Below are 22,180 nucleotides of genomic sequence, written 5' to 3'. Positions count from 1 at the left end.
CCTTTTCTCAGGATGTGTTCTTCGTTCATGGTAAGCTAAAGCTCTTTTACAGTCCAATGTGTGAAGGAGCCGTTCCCTCTCATTTTCATGCGGTTTTGGGAAGAATGTTGGCAGTGTGATGGTCTGATTCAAGTGGAAAACCAATACAACCTTAGGTAAAAAAGAGGGATGTGTTCACAGGTAAACACTGTATGGTGAAACTGCAGATATGGGTAGTAACAAACCAGTGGCTGTAGCTCACAATCAGGTCGATCCAGTAAAGTGTGCTCCGTCGGAGCGCACTGTCACCCTGCTCTGGCCGCGTGTTTTCCCTTACCCCTTATTCAGTAAGGGGAGGAAAACACGCGGCCCACCCGCGGCACCTAATAGCGCCCTCAACATGCAAATGCATGTTGATGGCCCTATTAGGTATTCCCGAGCGATCCAGTAAGTAAAATGTGCAGCCAAGCCGCACATTTTACTCTAAGAAATTAGCGCCGCCCAAAGGTCGGCGCTAATTTCTTCCGGCGCCAGGGAAGTGCACAGAAAAGCAGTAAAAACTGCTTTTCTGTGCACCCTCCGACTTAATATCATAGCGATATTAAGTCTGAGGTCCCCAAAAGTAAAAAAAGTAAAAAAAAAAAAAAATTTTTTTTGAATTCGGCCCGCGGCTGTCGGGCCGAAAACCGGACGCTCAATTTTGCCGGCGTCCGGTTTCCGAGCCCGTGGCTGTCAGCGGGCTCGAGAACCAACGCCGGCAAAATTGAGCGTCGGCTGTCAAACCCGCTGACAGCCGCCGCTCCAGGCCAAAAGGAGGCGCTAGGGACGCGCTAGTGTCCCTAGCGCCTCCCTTTCCTCGTTTGCACCGCGTCGCCTAATTTAAATACTGGATCGCGCGCACCGGCGAGGGGCCGGTGCGCGCGCCGGGAGAGCGGGCGTTAGTCCGCTCTCCCACGGACTTTACTGGATCGGGCTGAATGTTGGGTAGTAGCACCTAAAATGGAACCTAAGAAAGAGTTCTAGGCATCATAGTGGATATCACATTGAAATCGTCAGTTCAGTGTGCTGCGGCAGTCAAAAAAGCAAACAGAATGTTGGGAATTATTAAAAAGGGAATGTGAAGGTCCACACTTACCCCCTTATTAACCATTCAGGGAAACCCCCAATTTCGTCAATGGGCACAGAAGGGGTTAGTTACCATCAGTCAGATTCTCACGCACTCACCAGCGGCTCTATACACTTTTCAGGAATTACAGAATAGGTACCAATTATCCAGCAGAGACTTTTATGCTTATTTGCAACTTAGACATTATGTGATTACTTGGAATTTGCATACTTTCCCTGAAAATCACCTTACCAAGTTAACAAGCATTTTCTCAAATACACGCTTAGGTAAGATATCTTGTTCGCACTATGCTAAAATGTTTAGGGACAATATACCAAATAAACTTTATTCGGAGGTTGTAGCACGATGGGCACACTATCCACAATTCGAGCTCTCAGAACATGATGTTAAACAATACATACGACACATTCACAAGGTGTCTGTTAATGCAAACCATAGAGAATTACTATTTAAATTCATTTGGCAACTTTACTACGATCCTGCCACTGCTTTTAAGATGAAAATATGTCAATCAGCACTTTGTCTTAAATGTAAAATATCTGAGGGAGATTACCTCCACTGTTTTTGGTATTGTCCAGTGATATGTTCCTTCTGGTCAAAAATTATAGCTTTATGTTCTACTCTGTATCCTCACTCTATTTCGGCAGACCCCAAGGTATGGTTGTTGGGGCAGTTTGTGGTGGACCAATCAAGATCTGGGAATTCACAAAAACTATTTCTGTGCAAGGCTGCCCTGTTAGCTAAACAGACTATACTATCCCAATGGCTATCGGACAAAGCCCCGGAATTTCAACACTGGACAAACAAGATGTTGAAAATGGCTATTTTCGAAAGCAAGACAATTAACCCAGCTCATGGACTTCGTTGGAAAATCACAAGGGAGATATGGACCCCATATATACAAAGCCATACCACGGAGATTCAACAAATGTTTAGGACTTTCTTGGCCTAACTGCTAAGCTACAAAGAAGTGAGGTACTAACCACAGTCTAATGTAAATGATAGAGCGTACTCCTATCTCTATATCTATCTTTTTACTTGTTTCTTCCTGTTTACCACTATGTTACCATTTGCTCACTGCTGTACTGTTGTACTTTGAGGGGGTACACGTGCAGAGGCAATATCACACCGTAACAGATCATAGTATAAATAACTGGAATTTAAAGACAGTCTCAATACAGTCTACATAGAGTCTAAATACAGTTTAAATATAGTCATAAACATAGCCTACAAAACAGACTAGCAACATACCAGCAGGACGGGGTGGGAGGGGAGGGATGGGGGGGGGGGCTAAATGAAGGGGGAAGAGGGGAAGGGTAGAAAAAGAAGCTGGCTCAGAGAAGGTTCAGCTTTCACATTGGGCTGGCAACACTTAATGACTCTTTTCTGTAATTCAATGCCTCTCTAAAATAGTTTGTTATGCTGCTGTTACTGTTTATACAATACGCACATTAAACTATGTATGCATTTCAACTTAATAAAAAAGACATAGAAAAAAAAAAAAAAAGGGAATGTGAATAAAAACGGAAAACGTCATAATGCCTCTGTATCACTCCATGGTGAGACCGCACCTTGAATACTGTGTACAATTCTGGTCGCCGCATCTCAAAAAAGATATAATTGCGATGGAGAAGGTACAGAGAAGGGCTACCAAAATGATAAGGGGAATGGAACAGCTCCCCTATGAGGAAAGACTAAAGAGGTTAGGACGTTTCAGCTTGGAGAAGAGATGACTGAGGAGGGATATGATAGAGGTGTTTAACATCATGAGAGGTCTAGAACGGGTAGATGTGAATCGGTTATTTACTCTTTCGGATAGTAGAAAGACTAGGGGCACTCCATGAAGTTAGCATGGGGCACATTTAAAACTAATCGGAGAAAGTTCTTTTTTACTCAACGCACAATTAAACTCTGGAATTTGTTGCCAGAGGATGTGGTTAGTGCAGTTAGTATAGCTGTGTTTAAAAAAGGATTGGATAAGTTCTTGGAGGAGAAGTCCATTACCTGCTATTAAGTTCACTTAGAGAATAGCCACTGCCATTAGCAATGGTAACATGGAATAGACTTAGTTTTTGGGTAATTGCCAGGTTCTTATGGCCTGGATTGGCCACTGTTGGAAACAGGATGCTGGGCTTGATGGACCCTTGGTCTGACCCAGTATGGCATTTTCTTATGTTCTTATGATGAACCAGTAAGGGCGCGAACCTCAGGGGCATCCTACCGAGATGACGTCAGCAGTACCGGATATATAAGGTCTTAGAAATCGCTAAAGAATCGAGTTAGCAAGGCTTACTCTACCTAAGCTGCTCTGCCTCCTTGGACTTACCAGGGGTACCCGCTCCTCGGGGGCCTCACTCTCTCTTTGTTTTTCAGGTCACAGTCAGGAACCGGCACTCACTCCTCGAGGGCCAATGTTCCCAGACTGGTTGCTGAATACTTTCTCTGTCTGGAAGTCATCACTGCCTACTACACCAGTGAGTTACCATCTCTCTCTCAGAGCTTTCTCTGGAACCAGGTACTTTCTCTGGTTCCAGGCCACTCGAGGGCCAATCCAGGCCACTCGAGGGCCTAACTCATTCCAACACCTGGACTACTTCTAGAGACTATTGTGTGAGTGTTACCATCAAGGTTCTGTTCCTGAACTCTGCATACCCTGCCTACTCACTATATTCAGTTTCTCTACAGCTCAGTTATTCAGGATCGCTGTTCCAGTATCTGAGGGTCTACAGCCCTGCCGGGCACTTCCAGCTCACTACTGCCACCTCTGGTGGTTCAATATACTGTTTAATAAAAGAACTAGTGTGTGTCTGTCTCTATACTCAGCCTGACCGGTGGTCCCTCTTGGGATCTTCCCCCGGGGGCATGGTCATCTGCCACCGGCCCAAGGATCCACCCACAACTACCTCAAACACCAACAAGGGGTTAATAAACATGTGGACAGAGGTGAACCGATAGATGTGGTGCATTTGGATTTTCAGAAGGCGTTAGACAAAGTCCTGTATGAGAGACTTCTAAGAAAAGACATGGCGTAGGAGGTAATGTCCTTTTGTGGATTGCAAGCTGGTTAAAAGACAAGAAACAGAGTGTAAGATTAAATGGTCAATTTTCTCAGTGGAAAAAGGTAAACAGTGGAGTGCCTCAGGGATCTGTACTTGGACTGGTGCTTTTCAATATATTTATAAATAATCTGGAAAGGGGTACAACATGTGAGGTGATCAAATTTGCAGATGACAATTATTCAGAGCAGTTAAATCTCAAGTACATTGTGATAAATTGCAGGAGTACCTTGCGAGACTGGAAAATTGGGCATCCAACTGGCAGATGAAATTTAATGTGGACAAGTGCAAGGTGATGCATATAGGGATAAATAATCCTTGCTGTAGTTACACGATGTTAGGTTCCATATTAGGTGCTACAACCCAAGAAAGAGATCTAGGCATCATAGTGGATAATACATTGAAATCGTCGGCTCAGTGTGCTGCATCAGTCAAAAAAGCAAACAGAATGTTGGGAATTATTAGGAAGGAAATGGTTTATAAAACAGAAAATGTCATAATGCCTCTGTATCGCTCCATGGTGAGACCACACCTTGAATACTGTGTACAATTCTGGTCCCCACATCTCAAAAAAAGATATAATTGCGATGGAGAAGGTACAGAGAAGGGCAACCAAAATGATAAGGGGAATGGAACAGCTCCCCTATGAGGAAAGACTAAAGAGGTTAGGACTTTTCAGCTTGGAGAAGAGATGGCTGAGGGGGGATATGATAGCGGTCTACAAAATCTTGAAAGGACTTGAACACGTAAATATGAATCGGTTATTTACCCTGTCAGATAACACAAGGACTAGGGGGCAACTTCATAAATTTAGAAAGCATATTTAAAACAAATCAGAGAAAATTCTCTCTCACTCAATGCACAATAAAACTCTGGAATTTGTTGCCAGAGGATGTAGTTAGTGCAGTTAGTGTAGCTGGGTTTAAAAAAGGTTTGGATAAGTTTCTGGAGGAGGAGTCCATAAACTGCTATTAATCAATAGAAAATAGCCACTGCTTGTTGCTGACATTAGTAGCATGGGATCCATTTAATGTTTGGGTACTTGCGACTTGGATTGGCCTCTGTTGGAAGATAATATCAGGCTTTGTGGAACCTTGGCCTGACCCAGTATGGCATAACCTATGTTCTTATGCTGACTAATTTCATGAAAATTAATCTTGACCTCTCCCACCAGATCACCCCCCTTTGGTTCCTGCCATCCTTGCTTCCTTTTCTGAAATCAAAAAGAAGGATATTACCCATCTTTTGTCCTCCTCCAGACTCACTACTTGTTCCCCTGACCCCATTCCCAAGCTTCTCAGCTTTATTTCCTCTGGCCTCCTCAACTGTCGTATCTTCAATCTATCACTTTCCCTTGCAACTCTTCCAGCTGCCTTCAAATATGCTGTGATCATACCACACCTAAAAAAACACAACTCCTTCTTATGAAGCTTACCTGGCCTATTATGCCACCTGTCTGCATGTTGTTCACCTCCACTATCTTGACTTACTTTCATCTCAAGCCAATCTGGCTTTCGCTCTCTATTCCACAGATACAGGCCTTGCAAAGTTCTCCAGTGACCTATTCCAGGCCAAATTGAGAGTCTTTACTCAATCCTATTCCTTCTTCACCTAGCTGCTGCTTTAGACACAGTTGATGGCCACCTATCCTTTGGAACTCTGTCCTCATTTGCATTTCAGGACTCCGACCTCTTGGTTCTCTTCTTTTTTTTTTGTAAATCTGTTTATTGGAAGTTACAGTAACATCATAGCCCAATGTGGCACAGTCAACAGCCTTAACCCAGCATACGAGCATGTACAAGATACAACAAAAAACATACACTGCATCGGTGATGCACAAGAATGAAGCAACAGCCCCCATGCTTATTTCAGTTATTTCCCCCAGTCTCACACCACCAAAGAAATGTACAGTCTCTGTTCTCTTACCTCTCCCATCCTGTGGCAGATCCTCCTCTACTACCACCTCAGGGCTCTTTTTTGGGATTTCTTCTCTTCTTTCTCCATATTTGTTCCCTTCATGTTGTGATCTCCTATGACTTTCAGCATCATCTTTATGCTGACCATTCCCGGATTTATTTCTTTGCACAGAAATTTCACTGGGAATCTAGTCTCAAATCTCAGCCTGCATGTCTGACATCGCTGCCTGGTTGTCCCACTGCCACTTTTAACTCAACTCCCCACGCCCCACAAAATCTACCTCTCTCGTCCCCCTTTCATCCATTTCTTTTTTTTGTATTTAAAGCTTTATTGGCAAAATAACATACAGATAACAAGGACTCATGATTATATTAAACTTGCCAGTATTTTTCTTGTATTCATATACAATACTCTAGCATTGTACAGCAATTATTAGTCATTAACCATTCATTCATTATTCTCCCCCCTCCCCCAAGCACATTGCTAAGATTACATAAGATATCGTGGAAACACATTAAGCATAAAAGAAAAAGAGAAAAGTTTCTATAATATATTTATACTATTTATACTGTATCTATAATATATTTTAATATTTCTATGTTAAATTGGCATTCTGTTCTATTGTTCCATGTAAAGCCCCTTTCTCTATTTTGGGCATACCATCGTTTTATGTAAACCGGAGTGATTTGTAGTCCTTACAAGAACTTCGGTATATAAAAATTAAAAATAAATAAATAATAAATAAATAATAAGGTAACTCTAAATCTAGATACTTGCCCATGTCCAGTCATGAGCTCCCTGTTGCTATTTTGTACAAGGTAAAAAGTCTCATCATTGAATTTAACTCTTTCATTGACCATGTGATGAACACCAGGTTATTAACGGTCCCCAGACTTTTTGGTGCTCTTTCAATCAGTTACAGCGTAAGGCTGTGATGTGTTCTAGATTCTGTATGTTATGCAAATGTCTAAGAATGGTCTGTACAGACGGTAAATCAGGGCTTTTCCAGTGACAGGCTAGCTCAATATGGGTGGCTATATATATCTGCTGGCATAATCATTGATGAGGTGTCAGCCCCTCTATGGCTTTCCCTAATAAAACAATATAGGGCTCATTAGTGTCCCGTACATCCAGTAATTGGGCAATCCAATCCGCAATATTTCTCCAATAAGGTGTAACCACTGGCCATTGCCATCATATATGAAGGTAATTACCTATATGGCCGCAATTCCTCCAGCAGCTACTTGATACAACAGGATATATCCCATGCAAACAGGCTGGGGTATAATGCCACCTGTATAAAATCTTCATACAGTGTTCCTGTAGATTGGCTGATAATGAGCATTTACGTGCCCGGACAAAAATCTCTTCCCATTCATCCAAGCTTAAGGCCAAATTGAGATCCAATTCCCAAACCATCACAAAGGTGGGTTTACTTGTCAGTTGGACTTGTAACAGTTTTTAAATTTTTGAGATTGCTCCTTTTATCCCATTTGCTTGTGTGCAGTAGGACTCAAACAGATTTGCCCGTGGAGATAGTGTGAGATGTTTGCATGGTGCAAAGGAAATGGAGATCTGCGCATGCTCCAAAATGTTTAGGGCTGCATGTTTGTGTAACATTGATACGGATGCTAATGACATGACTTTTCCTTGCCACAAAAAATGTCCCACTTGTGTCATGCCTAAAGTTTTCCAGGTGGCAAAAGCATTTTTTGGGTAAATCAATGGGAAATTAGGTATTATGGAATATATGGGAAAGGTAGTAGTATAATTTGTCTCCAACTAACTGCGCCCGCCACTGGGTCCAAACTTTCAAGGTCGTCTGGAGGGATATGGGAATACTAGGGATGGCCCTCCACGTGTGTCGTGGTTGCCAAGGCAAAGCAGATAAGGGCATTTCCCCAATAATCTGTTGTTCGATCAGTTGCCATGGGCTTGGTTGATTAAGAGTATGTAAACTCTAAAGTACTTTTAACTGGGCAGCTGCAAAGTAACAGCCAAGATTTGATACTCCCATGCCCCCATTCTCTTTAGATCAATAAAGGACTGATCGTGCAATTCTAGGCAGTCTCTTTTTCCATATGAAATCAAATATTTTCCTTTACAATTTCCATAATAGGGCTGGCGTTAGGTAAATTGAGAGCGTTAAGAACAAATAAAGAAGTCTTGGTAATGTGTTCATCTTAACTATGGCTATTCGCCCTAACCATGAAAAGGGTTCCCTATCCCATCTCATTAAGTCTTTATCAATAGCTCTCAACAATGGGTCATAATTTAAAGAGAAAAGCTCTGTCACGTCTGATCCCAGGTAAACTCTGAGATATTTCAGCGATTTCGAGGTTCATCGAAATGGGAGAGCCACCTGCATTGGTCGAATGGCAGGCTCTGGCACGTTAATGTTGAGAATCCCCAATTTCTCGAAGTTTACCCTGAACCCGGAGACAGCACTAAATCTTTTGAGTTCCTCCATTACTGTATGTAAAGAGTGCTGGGACTTAGTCAGTGTAAACAAAACATCAGCAGCAAAGAGCAACATTTTAAACTGTAATGTGCCCAACTGGACCTTATATATATCATCTGTGCACTTAATTCTTGAGGTAAAAGGTTTGAGAAAGCGCAAATAAAAGGAGTGAAAGAGGACTGCCCTGGTGGGTGCCTCGGGCAATTGGAAAACTGTCCCCATACAGGAAAATTATGTTCTTACCTGATAATTTTCGTTCCTGTAGTACCAAGGATCAGTCCAGACTGCTGGGTTATGCCTCCCGTCCAGCAGATGGAGTCAGAGAGAAACTGAAAAGGCACCACTCATATACCCTGGTGCGCCCCCTGCGATCCTTCAGTATAATCCATAACAAAGCAGTATGAATTTAGGAACAATGGCAAACTCTGTGACTAGATCAAGATAAATATGAACATGTGGAAAACGAGGAAACCAGGCAAAAGCCATGAAACATAACCATATGAAAAATAGAACAAGTGCTCGGAAAAAACAATGGAATCTGAAAAGGAAACACGACAGATGCGGGACTCTGCACTGACATGGGCGGGCGTCTGGACTGATCCTTGGTACTACAGGAACGAAAATTATCAGGTAAGAACATAATTTTCCTTTCCCTGTACGTACCAGGATCAGTCCAGACTGCTGGGAAGTACCCAAGCTGCCCTAAACGGGGTGGGATCCTGACAGTCCCGCACGAAGCACACCACTGCCAAACGAGTCTACCGGCGGAGCGCGGACGTCCAATCGGTAATGTCTAGCAAAAGTGTGCAACGACTTCCAAGTAGCTGCCCGGCAAATTTCCTGAGAGGAAATAAAACCACTCTCAGCCCAAGACGCCACTTGGGAACGCAGAGAATGAGCCTTAAGACCGTCCGGAACGGCGCGACCTTGAGAAATGTAAGTAGAAACAATCGCCTCCTTCAACCAGCGGGCTATAGTAGCCTTGGAAGCTTTATTGCCTTTCTTTGGACCATTCCACAAGACAAAAAGATGATCAGACAACCGAAAAGGGTTGGTAATGTCCAGGTACCGTAAGAGTGTCCTTCGAACATCCAACCTGCGAAGCTCCGGGTGCCGAGACACCTCAGCACCATCCACCGCAAAGGCCGGTAGGTCCACAGTCTGGTTGACGTGAAAGGCGGAAACTACCTTAGGCAAAAAGGAAGGAACGGTACGCAGAGAAACCCCCGAGTCAGAAATACGGAGAAAAGGTTCTCTACAGGATAACGCCTGAAGTTCAGAGATTCTGCGAGCAGAACAAATAGCGACGAGAAAAACTGTTTTGAGAGTGAGATCTTTGAGAGTAGCCCTTCGTAGCGGTTCAAACGGAGAAGTACATAGACCCCGGAGAACCAAATTTAAACTCCAAGAAGGACAGATAGGGCGTACCGGAGGTCGCAAATGTTTAACTCCTTTTAAAAATCGTGCAACGTCCGGGTGCATGGCAATGGAAAGTCCGTCAAGTTTACCGCGGTAACAGCCTAAGGCTGCCACCTGCACACGAAGAGAATTATAGGACAAACCTTTCTTTAGACCTTCTTGCAAAAAAGCCAGAATATGAGAGACCGTAGCCTGCCGTGACGACACTTTCAAACCCTGGCACCAAGAGTCAAAAACTTTCCATACCCTGACATAAGCAACCGAGGTAGAGGGCTTCCGAGCCTGTAGAAGAGTAGTAATGACCGACTCAGAATATCCCCTCTTTCTCAATTGCCGCCTCTCATAAGCCAAGCCGCTAGACAAAAGCGATCGGCCTGGTTGAAAAATACTGGACCCTGCCGTAGGAGACGAGGCAGATGACCGAGACGCAAGGGGCCGTCCACCGCTAGGTTGATGAGGTCGGCGAACCATGGCCTCCTTGGCCACTCTGGAGCTACCAGAACGACGGGTCCTGCGTGGGATTCGATCCGACGCAATATTTTTCCCACCAATGGCCACGGTGGAAACACGTACAGAAGAACTTGCGCGGGCCAGGGAAGAACTAGTGCGTCCACGCCTTCCGACCCGTGTTCCCTTCTGCGACTGAAGAAGCGAACCGCCTTGGCATTCGAACGAGTCGCCATGAGGTCCAACCGGGGAGTCCCCCACCGGTGACAGATGAGTCTGAGTGCCTCGGGAGATAGTTCCCACTCTCCCGGATCTAATCGCTGCCGGCTGAGATAGTCTGCTTGAATGTTGTCGACTCCGGCGATGTGCGACGCAGCAATCCGAGACAGGTGCTCCTCTGCCCAATCCATCAGTTGGCTGGCTTCGGTTGCTACCGGAAGACTCCTTGTACCGCCTTGCCGATTTATATACGCCACCGTGGTTGCATTGTCGGACAAAACCCGAACCGCTCTGTTCCGAATCAAAGGCAGGAAGTGCTGTAACGCTAGGCGAACCGCCCTGGTTTCCAAACGATTGATAGACCACTTGGCCTGAGAAAGCGTCCAACGTCCCTGAGCGGATTGAGACTGACAGACTGCTCCCCACCCCGTCAGACTGGCATCGGTCGTGACAATGATCCATTGGGGTGGTTCCAAATCGATGCTTTGGAGCAAGTGGACCGGATCCAACCACCATTGCAGACTGGTCCTTGCTGGGTGTAGGAGTGGCAAAGATATCTGAAACTCCTCTGATTTGGGATCCCAACGCGACAGAAGCGCCCTCTGTAGCGGCCGCATATGCACAAAAGACCACGGAACCAAATCCAGGGTGGACGCCATATAACCAAGAACCTGTAAATAATCCCATACCACTGGCAAGGGAAGGGCTAGGAGACGACGAACGTGCGCCATCAGACGCTCCATCCTTGCCTGCGGCAGGAAAACTTTTCCCACTCTTGTATCGAACGAGGCGCCCAGAAATTCCAAACTCTGGGAGGGAATCAGTTGGCTCTTGGGATAATTGACTACTCAACCCAAGGAGTGTAGTCGGTGGAGTACTGTCTGAATTGCGACCTCGCAGAGACGACGCGATTTTGCCCGAATGAGCCAGTCGTCCAAATACGGGTGGACCAATACTCCGTCCCTCCGGAGGCTCGCTGCCACCACCACCATTACCTTGGTGAATACTCTCGGAGCGGTCGCCAGTCCGAACGGAAGGGCACAGAACTGGAAATGAGATCCCAGGACCATAAAGCGGAGAAATCGTTGATGGAACTCTTGTATTCCTATGTGCAAGTAAGCCTCTGTGAGATCTAAGGAAGCCAAATACTCTCCTTTGTGGACCGCAGTGATGACTGAGCGCAGGGTTTCCATCCGAAACCGCGGAATGCGCAATGCCTTGTTGACCCGCTTGAGATCCAGAATAGGGCGGAATGTGCCCTCCTTTTTGGGAACGATGAAATAGATGGAATAACGGCCTGTGCGTTGTTCGGCGGGCGGTACTGGCACTATGGCTCCCATCGCCTGCAGGGTTTGAGCAATCCGCTGTTTTACCAGAGAACCGCTGGGAGAGATAAGGAACAAATCGCGCAGGGGCCGTGCAAAATCTAAGGCGTATCCGTGAGTTATAATGTCGAGGACCCATTGGTCGGTGGTAATTGCGGCCCATTCCTCCCGAAAGTAAGAGAGTCGTCCTCCGACCTCCGGGACGGAGGAATGGACCTGCGTCCCTTCATTGAGCCGCCTTAGAGGTGGCGAAGGTATGAGACGCCCCTGCGCGGGCTGGCCTTCTACCACGAAAGGAAGGAGTCCATGCTTGGGAACGCGTAGACGGCTGTCTTGAAGCGTAAGAGGAACCCCTCCCCGATCGAAAACGGCGCTGCCCGCGAAATCGCCCGCGAAAGTTACCCGAAGTACGAAAAAATCTCGGCTTGTCCTCTGGCAACTTGAACACCTTATTCTCCCCCAAAGATCGAATAAGGTCTTCTAACTCGGTGCCAAATAATAGTTTGCCCCGAAAAGGAAAGGAACCGAGTTGGGCCTTGGAGGAAGAGTCTGCTGCCCAGTGACGCAGCCAGAGTAACCGCCGTGCGGACACTGCTGAAGACATAGACCGTGCCGAAGTGCGGAGGAGATCATAGAAGGCATCCGCGGCGTAGGCCACCGCGGATTCTATGCGGTTTGCTTGCTCAGCTTCCCCCGGAGGCAGATCCTGAGATGTCAACATCTGTTGTACCCAGCGAAGGGTAGCCCTTTGTACCATACAACTGCAAACGGCCGCCCGTACTCCCAATGCTGAAACCTCAAAGATTCGCTTAAGCAACATCTCCAACTTCCGATCTTGAAGATCCTTAAGGGCCGTACCCCCAGTTACGGGGATGGTGGTATGTTTTGCCATGGCAGTGACCGCCGAATCCACCTTTGGCACCCTAAGGAGCTCCAAAGAATCAGCAGGGAGTGGGTAAAGCTTATCCATAGCGCGGCTAACTCAGAGTAGCCTCCGGATTATCCCATTCCTTGGATACAAGCTGAAACAGTTTATTGTGAAAAGGAAAAGCATGTGAGGGTGTGCAAGCCCGTCTAACTCAAAATCCCCTGGCTGGGAATTCGTTTCAATCTGGGGTACCGGAATTCTTAGTTCTTGAAGAACATGAATGATCAAGGGATCTAATTCTTCTTTATGAAATAACCGAAGAATGAGAGGATCGTCCCCTTCAACTGGGTCCGTACCCCCCACCTCCGTACCAGAATCCGGAACGGGTGGGTCCGGTGAAATAGGGTCCGGAGCTATATGCCGTAAAGGTTTAGGAGGAGGAGGAGGAGGGTCTGGATTTGGATCCCCTCCCAAGTTAGTAGAAATTTTGCCACATTTATCTGGGGCAGGAGCACCCTGCTCCCATTCAGCTTCGGCCTCCATATAGGCCTTATAGAGCAAAAGAACAAATTGTGAGGTAAATGGATGAGGTCTTTTTAAAGAACCTCCCTTGGCTCCCATAGGTGGCAAATCTAGAAGCCCCGATAAACCGCGGGGTCTGTGGGGGCTAAGGTCCGGTGGGGACAGCGGTGGGAGGTCCTCTCCCTCCTCCGACGAAACGGCATCACAATCAGGCACTTCTAAAATGTCCGCCGAATTTTCCCTCATACCGGCAGCGAGGACTGCCGCGTTTTGCCCGACGCTGCCCGAGCCCCAAGTCGCGGTGAGGGAGAGCTCCCGGCCATGGCTGGCCCCCCGCGAGGAGCCCTCACCCCCGGGAAGGCACCGGGAGCAAAGGCCCTCGCGGGAGAGCCGGCGGCCCGGCTCCCCACATGCAGTACAAACTGACCCTCTGGGCATTTTTTTTTTTTTTTTTAAGAAGAAAAAACGGCGCGAAAAGGGGCCGGGTGACAAGCCACCCCTTCCGGAGACCACAGTGAGTAAGGCAGGCAGAGTAAAAATAAATTACCTCGTTTTTTTTTTGTTTTTTTTTAAACGTGTATAGCGCTGCTACCGGCAGCTATGAAAAACCTCACAATTCAATTATACAATGGAGCCTGCAGAGGGTGTAGCATACCCATCTGACTAACTTCTCCGAGGAATTAAACTTCTCAGGAGGCGGAGAGGGAGAGTGACCGGCCCACCGATTAATTCTCCCCTCCTCTCACTGGGCAGGGCAGAGAGAAACTCCGGGAAAAGGCTGTAGGGCAGTGCCCTGCCTTGCCTGCTACTGCTCCTATTAACAGTGTTAAACTAGGCCTGTAATTAAATTGATCCAGTCACAGGATTCCTCAGAAAATAACAGTGTTAAACTAGGCCTGTAATTAAATTGATCCAGTCACAGGATTCCTCAGAAAATCGTAAGTCAAACCTGATAGGGAAAACCCCCTCCCAATTTACAGGAGATCAGGACCGCAGGTTATGCTCTCTCATCTGCTGGAGTCAGAGATATACTGAAGGATCGCAGGGGGCGCACCAGGGTATATGAGTGGTGCCTTTTCAGTTTCTCTCTGACTCCATCTGCTGGACGGGAGGCATAACCCAGCAGTCTGGACTGATCCTGGTACGTACAGGGAACCTCCGTTTACTTTTACTTGCGCCTTTGGAGTCTCAGAGTTGTTGCAACCACCTTAAAAAAATATTCACCAAATCCCATCTTTGCAAGTGTCCTAAATAAAAAGGGCCAGTGCACTATGTCAAATGCCTTCTCGGCATCGACCGAAAAATGACGCTCAGAATTGCTTCTTTGCGTATTCACCATATTATTTATTTATTTATTTAAAATATTTTCTATACCGTCGCTAAGTTATATACCATCGTAACGGTTTACATGTAGGCACATATTTAATGTAGGTAAAAGTGTACTACAGTACATTCTAACAGGTGCCATCAAAGGTTTGGTTACAATATATCATTAGACAAAATAATTTTTAGAGAAGTGGGTCATGACCGAGTGTACTGAAGGTACTTTTACGGGTAAATTTATTATACATAGTGTTATCAATATGCTAGTTGTGATGTGGGGTTCATAGACTACTCTACTGTATTGTCATAAGTACTGTGTGTCTGTGCATATCTGCTTATTCCTGAATAATTTCTATTCTCCCGTCTCCTTGTTAAATGCTTGTTTAAAAAGCCATGTTTTTAAACTTTTCTTAAATGCCTTGAGATCACTTTGTAATCTGATCTCTGGAGGTATTGTGTTCCATATTGTGGGTCCTGCTAGTGATAAGGCCCTTTCCCTCACTTGGGTTAGTCTTGCTGTTTTATTTATTTATTTATTTATTTCGGGTTTTTATATACCGGCATTCGAGAACGCAGTCCCATCATGCTGGTTCACATAAAACAAGGGTGCATTGTAAACATAAACTAAAACAATGGTACGGAAAAAGGCAGTTACATATAACAGGGTGATTAGAACTTGGCAGAGAAAGAAGAGAAAAGACAGGTTATTAATTCAAACATGTGAACAATAGTGGAGATGGTTAATCATGGTGTATGTGAAGGTAAGGATTGGCGTGGATGAGATAGATCAGTTTGAGTCCGGGAATGCTTGTGTGAAAATCCATGTCTTTAGTCTTTTTTTGAAGGTTGAGATGCATGTTTCCAGTCTGAGGTTTGAGGGGATGGAGTTCCATAATGGTGGAATGGCTGTAGAGAATGCCCGATCTCTTAGTGTGATGTGTCTGGTAGATTTGGGCGGTGGTACCTGTAGCGATCCTTTGTATGCATCTCTTAACTGAAGGGATGGTTAGGAGTGCTTTATTTGCATACATTGTCAGAGGCCAACCTGTCTGGAATGAAACCTGCTTAATTGTGGTATACTAAGGCTGGTAGCAAGTTATTAAGGCGTTCTGCTAATACTCGCCATTATTTTAAGATCTAAGTTAATTAGGAAAATTGGGCGATAAGACCCACATAATGTTGGGTCCCTGCTTGGTTTTGCAATAACAGATATCCCTGCTGTGTTAGAATGGGGTCCTAAGTGGCCACCATCTCTCCATGAGTTAAATACCACCATCAGGGGGGTAAGCAAAATATGAGAAAACTTTTTATAATATTTACTTGATAGTCCATTAAAACCTGGAGACTTTACGATTTTAGCATTTTTATCGCATGTAGCACTTCAGAAGATGAGATAGAGTTATCTAGCATCTGTTGCTGTTCAGTAGTTAGAGTGGGCACATGTACTGAGGCCAAGTACTGGTCTATATCTGCTAGTGATATAGATTCATCAGCACTGTACAGGGTGGCATAGAATTTAGTGAAACCTTGGTGGATTTCTGCAGATTGGGTTACTACATTTCCTTGTGGGTCTTTTAGCTTTGCTATCGCGTTCTGTAACTGCATTGTTTTTAAGCGTCTCACCAAAAAAACGGCCTGTCTTATTGCCTCCTTCAAAGTAGTGTTGCTTAGTCAAATTTAAGTTATGGGCAATCTGTTCATTATTTAGTGCGTGTAAACCCCTGTGTGTGGCAAACAACTTTTAAAAAATTACCTCTGATTGGCTTTTCATATGTTTTTGGGAAGGTTTCTGTATCTCCCTGGAGAGCTGTAACTTTCTTTGATCTTTAAGCTTTTTATAATAAGCTGCCCAAGAAAACAAAATGTCCCCTAAACGCTTTGGAGCATTCCCAAATAATAGATGGGGAGGAGTCTTGGGATTGCTGGAGGTGAAAATATTCCAGCATAATTTTGACTATGAACTTGTTCTTATGACATTATAGTTCACTTGTTAATTGTTCCTATGCTTCTCTGCTCTCCTATTGGTTTTTTGTACCCCATACCCTTCCCCTGTTACTTGTAATTTCCTTTGCTTTTGTTCCATGTAAACCGAGGTGATGTTTCGACTAACATTGGTATAGAAGACTCTTTAAATAAATAAATAAATAATTTAATTAGTATCATCTAGCAAGCTTTCATTCAAGTGCCAATAGCACATACCACAATCTACATCTGCGAGGGAAACCTCCATCCATATAGGTGCGTGATCCAACCATGTTATCGCCTCTATTTCCACCCGCACAACCTTATTTTGTATCAGTTTGTCCACCAGGAAAAAATCTATGCGTGAATATGTGGCTTGGGCATTAGAGTAAAAATTATACTGATGAGAAGTTGGATGCCTCTGTCGCCATACACCCACTAACCCCCAATTATCTGACAAGGTCATAAGCGTCCTTCTAGCTTCCACCGATGTAGACAGAGTAGCTCTGGAGTTATCCAGACTGGGTTTTGGAGTTAAGTTAAAATCGCCTCCCAGGATTATTGACCCATTAGCATATTGGGATAGCTTCACCTCCAACTCCCAGAGGAAGTGGCCCTGGTTAGTATTTGGGGAATAGACATTGACCAGCGTTTTCACTTCTGCCCCTGCTCTGAGGGTAATAACCAGAAATCGGCCCGTGGGATCTGCATATTGGAGTATTACTTCATGCACAAAGGCTTGAGATATTAATATAGCCACACCAGTATAACGGGAGCCCATTGTGCTAGAAGCGTAATACTACGAGGAGTAATCTTTATGTTTGAGTAGCCCCTCATGTCTTTTTCTCAGGTGTGTTTCCTGTAGATATACTATTGCTGCTGTATGACTTTGCAATTCTTGAAACATAAGTTGACGCTTCAGGTATGAGTGGAGACCTTTTACATTAAGTGAAAAGAACCAAAGCATCAATACCATAGCATATCACTTTTATTCTTATGGCCCAATGTACCCTTTGTATCTTTATGAATACCCATTCATTATGAAGTCTAAAAGTAAACAAAATCTGCATTAGTGCTTGGAGATCCCACCCAACTATTTCCCTAATCTCCCGAAGATCTGCTCTACCCTCGCAGCAGATCACCCCATCCATGGGAGATGCAACGGGCATAAAGTAGGACGTGAAGTGGTTTTATGACCTCCCACTCTCCTGCCCACCGCCCCCGCCATATGTAATCAATTTTAAGTTATATTAGTAACTCCCCTAGTGATTTAACCGTAACCAGAAAACTACGTAAATAAATTCTGCACTTGTAAAGTTAACTGAAGCCTAGGCTCTTAAAGCCAGGGCCCTAAGCTTATACAGAACCAATGTTGTTCTGATATATTACCAGAGTTGAGTAAATGTAAGAAAAGTATTAATATTTTGGTCTTTCCGTTTCTCAACCCTGATCAGATATGTTAGAGCCTGGATCTTCCAATTGACGGCGCAGTCTGTGTCGTCCATTCGCCACTCGCTGCCATCGTGGATTATTGTCCCTCTTTGGTAGAGGGTCCGGTTTTGTTGGAATAGTGAAATTAACAGGCAGTCCCGGATTTTTAAAAGCTTCCGCCACTTCAAGCAATGATTTCACTTGGTAGGAGACTCCCTGGCTGGAGAAATAAAGGCCAAAACGGGAAAGCCCATCTGTATCTAATTTGTGCTCCTCTCAAGGCCAGAGTGGCTTCTCGCAATTCAAAGCGCTTACGCAAGGTGGTGGCTGCTAGATCTAGATTCAAATTGGTGCCTGGATGCTTTGTATATTTGTGATTTTTGTTAGAAGCTGTGCAGGCAAATGATAATGTCTCTTGCCTTGTGGTCGACTCTTGGCCAGAGTGCTCTGTGTGCCTGTTTGACTTCCACCTGGGTAGGCCTATCATCAATAGGGACAGTTGTCGCTGGTGCCGCTTTTTCCAAGAAGAAAGTGCAGATTTTTATCGCAACCCCAGTAGCGTCTTTGTAGATATCAGACTCTGGGACTCCTTGAATCCTTAAGTTATAGCGTCACGACTGATTCTCAAGGTCTTCGAGCTTCTTGGCAAAATTTTGATTCTCTTGCTGTAATTGCTGGCACTGAGCAGTAAGTGCCGCCATATTTACCGCGTGGCCATCTACTCTGCTATTGAGATCATCGACTGTTTCCCCAATGCCGCCAGGTCTTCCCTTATTTCTGCTATCGATGCTAACGGTTCCGATTTGTGTTGTTTGAGGTCGGTTCTAAACTCCTGGAACCAAGCTCTCATTTCATCTCTGCTAGGAGGGTCCGTTGGTTGAGGCTCCGGAACGATGGTTAAGGGCACCTCCCCGCTGATTGCGTAGGCGTCATTCTCTGCGGCCTGCATGCTCTCCACCAGCAAGGCCTCTGTTGGCTGTTTGTTAAAGCCAAAGTGTTTCAAATCTGCTGTTTTTTGTTTCGTAGCCATCTCAGTGCTTTCACTTGCTTCAGATAGTGAAATTCTGTGCAATATGAGGTGGTAAGTTTGGGTCCCGGGGGCAGGAGCTCAGCTCTCATGCGTCCATCTTTGTTGCTCGCAGCATAGCACCCCCTCTCCCTTTCATCCATTTCTGTAGATAACACCATCATCCTCCTGGCCCCAATACACACGCCCAAAACACTGCTAAAATGTGCTGTCTGTTTCTTCACATCACCACCAAAATCCATCCCTTCCTTTCTAAAAACACTACCTAAGCCACCATCTATACCTAAACTACTGCAGCCTGCTCATCACAGGTATTGCACTGCACCATCTCTCTCTACTACAAACTATCCAAAATACAGCTATGCAAATTATCTTTCACCAATATCGATATAGATGTAACACCCTGCTTCTCAAAAATCTATTTATTTTTTTTAGACACCTTCTCATATTCATGCCACTTACAAATTTATATTTATTTGAATTTACAATATAACATAAAAAATTTGATTATAATTAAAAGAATGCAGTAATATTATTGCCTTAAAAATGTTACTGACACCCCCTCCCTAAATAGCCAGATTTTAAAAAATGTCTTAAAAACCTTAAGATTTGGCATAAACCTTAGTTCTTTGCCTTCTACATCCTAGCTAGAGAGCTCTGATCCCCGACTTCTGCCAAACTAAACTGCACAAGACCAAAAGCCTTCATCTGCTACACTCACAAGATCTGGATTGAGGTCCCTTTACCCATCCGCCAGGAACCAGACTACCTCGCTTTCTGGAAAAACGCCAAGGCATGTTAGGAATATTAAAGTTTTTCCCACACTTGGTCCTTATGACATACAATAGCACTCAGTGTTCTTATGTTATAGCTGTCTAATTCTTAATTTTTGCAATCCACTTCCAGTCCAAACCTGGCAAAAGCTGAATCATCAAATGTTTGCAAATAAATAAAGGTCCAAAGAGCTGGAGCTCTACTTCAATAAGCACACTGATGACCAAGTTAATTTTTCTGACTTAACAGAAGAGATCTGAAGGCAAACACCAAGACATATCTCATTTAAGTCACTACTTTGGCTCCTTATCCCTTTCTTGCACAGCAGCTCCTCAATAACTCCAATAATAAAGCAAGTCACAATTATCTATGCCTTTCTCCTCAAATCGCCAACTCCCGACTGGGCACGTTCCACTTCTCTATGCATAAGCAGACTTGAGTGGGCATGCTCCCTTTCTGGCTTATTCAAATCCAACAAAAAAAAAACCAAAAACGTTTAGGCTGCTTTTAAGTCTTTATCCCTGGTTCACTTTAATAATGTTTCGTTATAAATGAAGCTAAGTCTCTTCTTTGTCCTATTAGTCTATCTTGAACAGAGTGCAAGTTCTACAAGGAGAAGATGCTCAGGTATATTTATATAAGGTCACATGTCTCCAGTAGCACTATAGAAATGATACATACATAAAGCAGCAGTAGAGGGGGGGAGGAGGTCAGGTTCTAGGGATGGAGGATAAATTGGGAGACACACAGGAGGCAAGCTGTGCAAGGGGGGGGGGGGGTCAGAGTGTGGTTATGATAGAGGATGGGCAGGGGTCAGGCAGTGAGGAATGGAGGATGGGTATAGGCCAGAGTCAGCCTAGGAAAGTTGGGGGAAGGGAGGGATAGGCCAGGGTCATGCAGTAAGGTGTGGAGGGGTGGGTCAGGCTGTGGGGTGGGGGATGGAGAGGGGTCAGGCTATGAAGGGTGGGGATAGGGCAGGGCATGCACTAAGGAGTGGAGGGATGGGATAGGCCAGGGTCATGCAGTAAGCAGTGGAGGGGTGGGTCAGGCTGTGGGGTGGGGGATGGAGAGGGGTCAGGCTATGAAAGGTGGGGGTGGGGATAGGGATAGGGCAGGGCATGCACTAAGGAGTGGAGGGATGGGATAGGCCAGGGTCATGCAGTAAGCAGTGGAGGGGTGGATCAGGCTGTGGGATGAGAGATAGGTCAGGGTCATGCAGTAAGCAGTGGAGGGGTGGATCAGGCTGTGGGGTGAGGGATAGGTCAGGGTCAGCAGTAAGGAGTGGAGGGGTGGGTCAGGCTGTGGGATGAGAGATAGGTCAGGGTCATGCAGTAAGGAGTGGAAGGGTGGGTCAGGCTGTGGGGTGGGGGATGGAGAGGGGTCAGGCTATGAAAGGTGGGGGTGGGGTAGGGCAGGGCATGCACTAAGGAGTGGAGGGATGGGATAGGCCAGGGTCATGCAGTAAGCAGTGGAGGGGTGGATCAGGCTGTGGGGTGAGGGATAGGTCAGGGTCATGCAGTAAGGAGTGGAGGGGTGGGTCAGGCTGTGGGGTGGGGGATGGAGAGGGGTCAGGCTATGAAAGGGGGGGGGATAGGGCAGGGCATGCACTAAGGAGTGGAGGGATGGGATAGGCCAGGGTCATGCAGTAAGGTGTGGAGGGGTGGATCAGGCTGTGGGGTGAGTGATAGGCCAGGGTCATGCAGTAAGGTGTGGAGGGGTGGGTCAGGCTGTGGGGTGAGGGATAGGCCAGGGTCATGCAGTAAGGTGTGGAGGGGTGGATCAGGCTGTGGGGTGAGTGATAGGCCAGGGTCATGCAGTAAGGTGTGGAGGGGTGGGTCAGGCTGTGGGGTGAGGGATAGGCCAGGGTCATGCAGTAAGGTGTGGAGGGGTGGGTCAGGCTGTGGGGTGAGGGATAGGCCAGGGTCATGCAGTAAGGTGTGGAGGGGTGGATCAGGCTGTGGGGTGAGTGATAGGCCAGGGTCATGCAGTAAGGTGTGGAGGGGTGGGTCAGGCTGTGGGGTGAGGGATAGGCCAGGGTCATGCAGTAAGGTGTGGAAGGGTGGGTCGGGATGGAGAGGGGTTAGGCTATGAAAGGGGGGGGGGGGGGAATAGGCCGGGGTCAGGTAGTGAGGAGGGGGCAGGGTAGTCAGGCTCCAGGTGCGACCCCTCTCCCTACCTTCTCTTTCTTGCTTTTATTCGGCATCACTCCGGCTTCCTCCCCCCCTCGGCCGCTTTCCGCGTCTCTCCACGGATTCGTCCAGGCTGCTTTCGGGCGCGCACTCAATACTTCTGCGTGCGCGCTCAGGTGAGCACGCATCTTACGT

General features: G+C 45.9%; 1 protein-coding gene across 2 annotated transcripts in view; it reads right to left on the bottom strand.

The window, feature by feature from the left end:
- PPP2R5D (protein phosphatase 2 regulatory subunit B'delta) overlaps positions 1 to 22,180 on the bottom strand; it is a 374,106-nt gene extending 351,926 nt beyond the window's left edge. For both annotated transcript variants that reach the window (XM_029592779.1, XM_029592780.1), the window contains exon 1: positions 22,033 to 22,180. In XM_029592779.1, the coding sequence (XP_029448639.1) occupies positions 22,033 to 22,173 (141 nt within the window). In that variant the 5' untranslated portion in view covers positions 22,174 to 22,180. The remainder of the gene's footprint in view (positions 1 to 22,032) is intronic.

This window comes from Rhinatrema bivittatum, chromosome 3 (assembly GCF_901001135.1).
Source record: "Rhinatrema bivittatum chromosome 3, aRhiBiv1.1, whole genome shotgun sequence".
NCBI lineage: Eukaryota > Metazoa > Chordata > Amphibia > Gymnophiona > Rhinatrematidae > Rhinatrema > Rhinatrema bivittatum.
Note: the sequence above shows the minus strand (reverse complement) of the source record. Positions and strands in the feature narration are given on the sequence as shown.